At 39.4% G+C, this 8,535-nt stretch overlaps 1 protein-coding gene across 2 annotated transcripts in view; it reads right to left on the bottom strand.

The window, feature by feature from the left end:
* Positions 1–1,640: 1,640 nt before the first annotated feature.
* The window catches only part of TFCP2 (transcription factor CP2), a 44,081-nt gene continuing 37,186 nt past the window's right edge, over positions 1,641–8,535 (bottom strand). The window contains exons 12-15 of one of the 2 annotated variants that reach the window (XM_054591094.1): positions 6,183–6,304; positions 5,609–5,751; positions 3,455–3,506; positions 1,641–3,074 (exon numbers count right to left, since the gene is read on the bottom strand). In XM_054591094.1, the coding sequence (XP_054447069.1) occupies positions 3,037–3,074; positions 3,455–3,506; positions 5,609–5,751; positions 6,183–6,304 (355 nt within the window). In that variant the 3' untranslated portion in view covers positions 1,641–3,036. The remainder of the gene's footprint in view (positions 3,075–3,454; positions 3,507–5,608; positions 5,752–6,182; positions 6,305–8,535) is intronic. The other variant, XM_054591095.1, reaches the window with a different exon arrangement.

Raw genomic sequence — 8,535 nt, 5'->3', positions numbered from 1 at the left:
CTTCTACTTTTCCTCACCCTCACTCTGTTGGAAAGCTCGCCCACTGGCCTCCTTGCAGTTCTTTCTACAGGACAATCACGCTCTCATCTCAGGGCCTTTTGCCCAGAACACTATTTCACCAGCTAGCCACATACTCCCTCAATATTTGCTCGAATACCCCTTTATCAAAGACTTTCTCTAACCATATTTCTAAAATAGTACTTCTGCCCTGGCCAGATGGCTCAATTAGAGCGTTGTCCTGTACACCAAAAGGTTGCAGGTTTCATTCCCCGTCAGGGCACGTAACCTAACTTGCAACTTCAGTCCCCTGTGGGGGCGCTTAGGGGAGGCAACCGATTGATGACATCGATGTTTCTTTCTCTCCCCCCTCTCTAAAAACCAATAAACATATCGGGTGAGGGTTATAGATAAATAAATAGTGCTTCCCCTTAGTCTCTATCCTGTTGCCTTGTATTTCTGCCTAGCATTTACCACCTGACATAAATTTACGTTTTTCAGTCTTCTCTGGACTAAATTCCATGAGTAAGAATTGTTTTGTTTACTGTATGGTCAGCACCCTATATACAAAGCCTGGTATTTGACATTTAGGAGGTCAGTAGATATTTACTGGTATTTACTGAATTGATGGACGGCAGGATATAAACTCACGTTAGTCTGGTTCCAAAGCCTAACTTTTCACTGCATATAAGAAATATGGAGCCAGCCTTGGCTGGTGTGGCTCAGTGGATCCCAGTACCGGCCTGCGAACCAAAGGGTCACCAGTTCGATTCCCAGTCAGGGCACATGCCTGGGTTGCAGGCCAGGCCCCCAGTAGGGGGTGTACAACAGGCAACCACACGTTGATGTTTCTCTCTAAAAAAAAATAAATAAATAAATAAAATAAATAAAATCTTAAAAAAAAAAAAAGCTATGGAGCCAGATCTAGAGGTTGGGTGGCTTGGAAAAAATGCTACAAATTCCATTCCTCTCCCCTAAGTGGCATTGGAGACTCCAAGAGGCTAAAATTGGAATTCAATTTTTAAAGGAAGTTGAATAAGCACAATGTTCTATCACTATACCAATTCTTACCAATTATATAGTATTGGTACTATTAAGTATTTTTGAAGCTAAAGCAAGCCTAAGAGATTTTCTGGTTAATTTAAGGATCTGTGACTACAAACTTGTATAAACTTATTTATATAAATTTGAAGGCTACTCTAAAAAACCTCCCTAATTCCAAGTAAAAATTGGTGTGAATTTATAGTAAATATAATAGAATTCTATTAATAATTTGTAGTAAACAAGAATCACAGATTCAGATGGAGAAGGGACCTTAAAAGTCATCCAGCCCAACCCTCCTGGCCTAACATTATTCAGACAGAATAGAAAAAAACAAAGCACACCGGAAGTCCCCTGAGAACGCGGTCTTCCCCGAAGCTGAGAACCAGTCCTAGAAACATAGTACAACTAGAAATGTCCCCCTAAAATGGAGACATCTGGTAATATTTCACTAAACAACTATTTTGGCCTAACATGTCAAGTTGCCCAAGTCAGTTCTAAAACAAGTTAGTTGACTCAATTTTCCAGTTTCGAAGTTTTTAACTTGTTTCCAACCAAAAGAAATCAGACCATGTTGCAGGTTGAGTTTAATGAAACAAAAACCTCTGTATAAAAACATTTAAACTTTATCAAATGCTTTAAAAACACACACACACAGATCCAAATCCAATACATAATCTTTGAACATTATCTTTTTTCACTTTGACATAATGTGTAAAGGGATTTCTGGATGAAACTTTACATGTGAAAAAGAAAGACCCATATTCTTACACATGTAAACACACACACAATCATTCTTTACGGAAGAACAAAAATATATAGTAAGAATGTGAATGGGACCAGAATGATTTTTTTTGTAAAGCGCAAATAAAGGATACTACACGAATAAAAGAACTTCATATACCAAGAGAAAATGCAGAGGGGAAAGGGAGGGGGTAGTCTATCTCATTAATAAATAGTTTGAGAAGGTCATCCAAGAGCAGAAAATCCCTAGTTTTCACCACCTCAAATTCCATGACCTGATAATTAATGATGCTTACAAAGCACCTGTGTTTTTTTTGTACGTACTTTTTGATTTGTTCATCGTTAATTAGGTGTGGTTTGTCCCTTTAAGTGGTTAAATACTCAGTTCTCACCCAGTGTTCTGTCCCATTCACTGGAAGAGCCACAGTAAGAAACGATGCCACGAACAGGACTGCAAGGGTGGCAGTAATGGGCAGCGATTAGTAAGACCCAGACTGACTGGGTTTGGATTTCAGCATCACTACCTGCTGGCTGCCCAGTGTTCAGCAAGCTACTTAGCCACTGCATGTCTCCATTTCCTCATCTTCAATTAAGGATCATTATTACCTACTTCACATAGGATTATTAAGAGGATTTAAACAAGATAATCCATTAAAAGAATTTATCACACTGCCTGGCACAAATGCATGCTCCATAAATGTTAGCTAAAATTACTATTAGTCACAGTATTACAGGGGAACCAAAGGAAAAATTCTAGTCTATCTCAGTATTTCTCTTTGATGAGGTTTTCGGGGGCCTACGATGGTAAAAAGCCAGTATATGTCTGATGCAAAAGAAAATGAGGATGTAGTCTTATGAATATAGATGTTCACTTTTTTATATTAGAAAAAAATTACACAGCTCCATATCACAAAATTTAACATCTTTCCATTAAACACCACACAATTCTCATCATCATTATGCTCTACATACACCCCGAATGATGAGGAGTTTCCACTGATACTCAACAACGCGGTCCAGATATTTTAACTAAGAAATAGCTGCAGAGATGCATGTTGGGCAGTAATCTGTGTGCCACAGAGCTTGGACCAACACAGATGACTGGGATTCTGCCTCCAGGGCCTGGACTCCCCCCAAGCAGTCAGATGGGTCAGGTTCCCGCAGACCTTCAAATCTCCATTTGTGATCTCTTCAAGAGGGGAGTTTCCAAGAGGCGAAGGAAGCAGCAGCCACCGAGGATGGAATGCACCACACCTACTTCAGTATAATATGATAGCTATCATTGGTTTCAGCTGTAAAACAGAAAAGAAAGAGGATAATCTTCAGTCACCTTTAAAATAGTAGAAGGGAAAAAAAATAAGAGCAGGGCAAAGAGCAGCATACATATTAATGATCACAGAATACTTATAATAAATATGCATTATAAAAACAACATGCCTCAATTTCCTCACTTGTCCATGGAAGGTGAAAGAGAATGGCAGAGAGTCACCAGTTATACTTTGTCTATTCTGATAATGACAAGAAGCCAATTTATAAAAAAGGAACAAACTCTAATAACGTCACTTTCTCTATCTCAGATACGGTGGTTGATATCTTCCCTCTCTCCTCAAAGAAGTATGAGAAAAGCTCTTAAACTCCTTAGGAAATGGTGTTTGTCTTACTATTTTATTACCTTTCATTGTGTCCAGAATAAAACAGGCTTCTTCCTGAAAGTTCTGTATCATCTGAAAAAAAACAGCAAGAAAATTTGCTGATGTGGCTTTTTCGGCCATTAGATTTAAGTGAAAAATAATCCTTTGTTTTGTTTTCACCTATTCAGTTTTTAAGTTTCTAAGTAGTCTAGCCCTGACTGGTGTGGCTCAGTTGTTTGGGCGCCTGTAAAGCAAAGCGTCACTGGTTTGATTCCTGGTCAGGGCACATGCCTGGGTTGCATGTTCAATCCCCAGTCAGGGCGTGTGCAGAAGGCAACCAATTGATTTTTCTTCCCCTCTTTTTCTCCCTCCCTCTGCCCTCTCTCGAAAATTAAATAAAATCTTTTTTCTTTAAACTAAGTATTCTAAAACAGCTGTCTTAAAATTAGAGTATGCATTTTCCTGGGTTAACCCCAATACTTTCCAAGGGGTACAAAGACACTGAGAGGCCCATACAGGAGAACTGACTTCTGGTTCTCCAACTTCTGTATCTACTTTCTCCTAAAACTGGCTGAGACTCTTCTCAGTTTTCCATTCCCACTTTCCCTTCTCAAACTCCCTTTCCCCCATTCTATAAAATAAAGGGATGAGTTTTACCCTCCTGGAATCCTAAAATGCATTGCCTTGGGGTACAGAAGCCTCCAGAACACCCAAGTGTAAATGCAAATGTAAACTCTAATGACTAAGTAACAAATTCTTTGTGGGCATCACATGGTTACCAATTTTTTCCTTTCACCAGGACTGAAGTGACCTAATCACAAATTGTCAAATGACAGATGATTCAAAATAATTCTTGACAACATCACTATGTAATTTTTGGCACATAACTCAGAAGTTCCAAAAAAAAAAAACAACAAAAAAAAACACCACTGATGTCATAGCAGAACTCAATCCATTGCTGTGAGTCAATAAATGTGAATCAGATCCACAGCACTTATATATTGAGGAAAAAAACCAGATAGAGTTGATGCTGACCTCTATTTCAGTCTACAGGCAGTATTCGCCTACAGATGAATTAACTGTGTGCAGGATAGGGGGCAGGGGATCAAACAATCCCATCCATCTCATTAATAGATGTACTTCTAATAAATTTTTTCTTAATGTTTAATCTTTACTCATCAAAACATATAATACACTGACATTGTTTTAATCAAGTGTATAATTATGGTGTTTATTCTATTCAGAAGAAGTAATTTTACTGAAACAAATTTTTGGTGAAATTTTTGTTTTAATGAAATATAGGAGAATAATTAATAAAAAATGTCCAAGTATAAAAATGTTATGGTAAGATAAAGTTCCACAGGGGAAGTGAATGGAAATATTAATTCATGGAAACAAAGAAATTATATAAAAATTCTGGCCCAGAATTTTAATGTGGCTCAATTGATTGGGCACTGTACCAAAAAACAAAGGGTCTCTGGGTTCAATTTCTGGTCAGGGCTCATGGCTGGGTTGTGGGTTCTGTCCCCAGTCGGGGTGCATCCAAGAGGCAAGGAATCGACGTTTCTCTTATACATTGATGCTTCTCTCCTTCGCTTTTTCCCTCCCTTCCACTCTTCTAAAAATAAATAAATTTAAAACAATTCTATTAAATCACTCTTGGATTTAGGTTACATGGAATACAGTTAGAATAGGGCAGCAATCATTTCAATCTTTGTAATCTTTACCTGAAGACATTTTTTTCCATTGCTGTGGTGGGGGTGGGGGGTCGGGGGGAAACATCGATTGGTTGCCTCCCATATGCTCCCGGATGGGGGACTGAACCCTCAATCTAGGCGTGTGCCCTGACCGGGAATCAACCTGGCAACTCTTCAGTTCACAGGAAGACGCTCCAACCAACTGAACCACACTGGCCACGGCAACTATTTCAATTTTAAATGTCATGTAATATGCCCAGAAGTAACGTCTTTTGCAACTTTATTTAAACTTAAGAGAAAAAATTTTAAGTCCCTGAAAATGTGCAAGTGGATACATGTTTTTTAAAAATTATTTTTTGGTGGTAAGCAAGTAAAAATGTCTGAGACCCTTTGGTCTAGAAAACAAAGCACTCTGCCTGAATAGAACTGCTCCTGCTGCTGTCACAGGGCCTGACAAATTAACTGTCATCTGGTGGTTCAGCTGTACTGAAAGTCTACCTCATCACTAATGAGCACATGGATCCCTGTTGGCCCCTGCTTGTAGATCTGGCTGATCTGGCATGGGGAAATGCTGAAAAGCTGAGCGATTTTTTCTGTCAGTTCAACAGCTGTCAGTTCTTCTAGGTAGATGGCATGGTACACTGCAAAGGAGAGAGCAATGGCAGTCAGTACAAAGTTTATCTGCTCTTAAAGGTAATATGATCAATAGGAAAACCCACATTTCTGAAGGACTTGGAGTCAAATCCTGAATTCAAATCCTGACTCAACCACTTGCTAGTGTGTGACCTGTGGCAACTTAGTTAACATCTCTTAAAGCTTCATTTTCTTCAACTAAATGTTGGAGGTGACAAAACCTACTGTAAAGAGGAGACATTAGTTGTAAAAATTAAAACATATATAAAAGTGCTGAGAGTAGTGTTTGGCATATATTAGAAACTCAGTAAATGTTAGCTATTACCACTACTTCTAGCAAATTCTAAATCTGCTGCTTGATAAATTCCTATCATACATGCTTGTGAGTCACCTCTTCGCCTTTTTTCACATCTGTCCTGGCCTGTCCAGAATGACCTACCGAAGAAAGTACCGTTTGAGTCTCCGTCCTCATGCTTCTGCTGCTGTTGCTGTTGCTGCTGCTGCTCCCTCAACTGCAAGGATTCCTGACAAACATAAATGGTTAGCCTTGGGCGCACCATCCTAAGGAGAGAAAAAGAGCTGTTAGTCTTACGTTTTTCTTGGTAGGCCATTTTAAGGGAGAACTTGTATACCTACAGTAATACTACAGAGCAAGGGTTGCAAATTGGCAGCCCCTGGGCCAATGCAGCTCGTTTGCTATGTTTTATTAGCTCCCTATTGGCTTGGGAGGGGGGGTATGTGCATTTAAGTGAATTCCTTCCAACAGAAGACATCATGTAAACCTCTGAATTTTTGGCTTTTCCTCAAAAGTCAGATCCGGCAATCCAAAGCCCTCCAAAGCCCTCCCCTTGGAGAAAGCAACCAGCCGCTCTCCTGGCTCGGGGCATGCAAACTTCAGCACAGCCCACACCCGACCGTCGCTTATCCGACTGTCGCTGCGTGTGGCCTCTGCAGTCATACGAGTTTGTGACCTCTGACGTCAAATGTTAGAATTACAGAGGTTCTTCAACTTAACAGAGGAGTTATGTCCCCATAAACCTAAGTTGAAAATATTGTAAATCGAAAATGTTTTAATACACCTAACCTGCCAAACATCATAGCTTAGCCCAGCCTACCTTAAACGTGATCAGAACACTGGCATGAGCCTAAAGCTGGGCAAAATCAGCTCACTGCCGCTGCTCGGCATTACGGAGTATTGTATCACTTATCACTAGAGCCCAGGAAAAGATCAAAATTCTAAACAGTTTCTGACTGCATATCACTATTGCACCATCATAAGACTGAACAATCTTAAGTTGAGACATCATAAATCAGGGACCCATTCTGTACTCAAAATGTACAAGCCACTGTTGTATGAGTCAGGTTCAAAATATACCTTCTTTTTCCTTAAAATAAAAAAAAAATTTACTGATTTGAGAGAGAGAGAGAGAGGGAAGGACGGAGGGATGGAGGAACATCGATGTAAGACAGAAACACTGATTGGTTGCCTCTCATAGGAGCCCTGATCAGGGATCGAACCCACAACCTAGGTATATGCCCAGACTGGGAATTGAACCCTCAAACTTTTGGTGTATGGGACGATACTCCAACCAATTGAGCCACACTGGCCAGGACTCAAGATACGCTTTTTATTTAAAAGTACCAATATTGTGAACTGGAGGATCTGATTTCCCTCATTACTTTCTCCTAAATAGCTTAAGCCTTCTTTTTCTTCTTACTTTGATAATTGTATTCTATTACCTCTTGATCTGATTACCTTATGACTCCCTATTTCCAAATGCTCTTTAGATAATACATATAAAAATGAAAGATCCAGCCCTGGCTGGTGTGGCTTAGTGGATTGAGTGCCAGCCTGCAAACCAAAAGGTCGCTGGTTCGATTCCCAGTCAGGATACAGATCTGGGTTGTGGGCCAGGTCTCCAGCTGGGGGCATGTGAGAGGCAATCGATTGATGTATCTCTTGCACATCACTGTTTCTTTCCCTCTCTTTCTCCTGCCCCTCCCCTCTCTCTAAGAATAAAAAATAAAATCTTTAAAAAAAATTAAAGATCCACTCTTTTTTTCTACGTCATTAACCCTTGAATTTCACCTCTTAAAATTTTCCAAGATTATAGCCCACCTAATAACTCGTGATGTTCACAAACACAAACAGTTCACCATCTGTTTCATTATTTAGTCACTGATTTGGCTCTATGGCATTAACTTGTGTGTGTTTTCCCCATCAATATTACTAGTACCTGCTGGAATTGGAAATCATAAATTGGGACTACAAATTATTATCTGTATTATAAATAATATTTGTAAGCAGAGACTTAAGCAATTCCTACCCAAACTTAAGAATGATCTCTTCTCTAGCTAAAACTGAATTCAGGGCCTTTACATCTGTTGTTCCTTCTGCCTAGAAGGCTCTTCCCTTGTATGACCTCATAGCTTACAGTCTTCCCACAGCTCAGTTTAAATGATCACTTACCCAGAAAGATCTCTCCTAACAAATTCTGAGTACTCTAGAGGTTACAACCTTGTTTTTGTTTTGTTTTCCTTCAAAGTACTATCACTATCCAAAATACTGTTTATATCTTTCTCTCTTCCCATTAGAAAGTAGTCTCCATAACAGGTACCCTGCCTATTTCGCTCACCAATGTATCCCTACAACCTAATGGCTCATAATAGGAACAATGAATATTTACTAAATGAAAGAACTACCTGGAAATAAAAAATGGGATATCATGAGGAATTCTTTGAATCATGTGTGAGAAAGGATATTTTTCATCTTTATTTGGTACATAGCTAGC

This window comes from Pteronotus mesoamericanus, unplaced genomic scaffold (assembly GCF_021234165.1).
Source record: "Pteronotus mesoamericanus isolate MK-2021 breed Mesoamerican mustached bat unplaced genomic scaffold, CSHL_Meso_final scaffold_21, whole genome shotgun sequence".
Classification (NCBI taxonomy): domain Eukaryota; kingdom Metazoa; phylum Chordata; class Mammalia; order Chiroptera; family Mormoopidae; genus Pteronotus; species Pteronotus mesoamericanus.
Note: the sequence above shows the minus strand (reverse complement) of the source record. Positions and strands in the feature narration are given on the sequence as shown.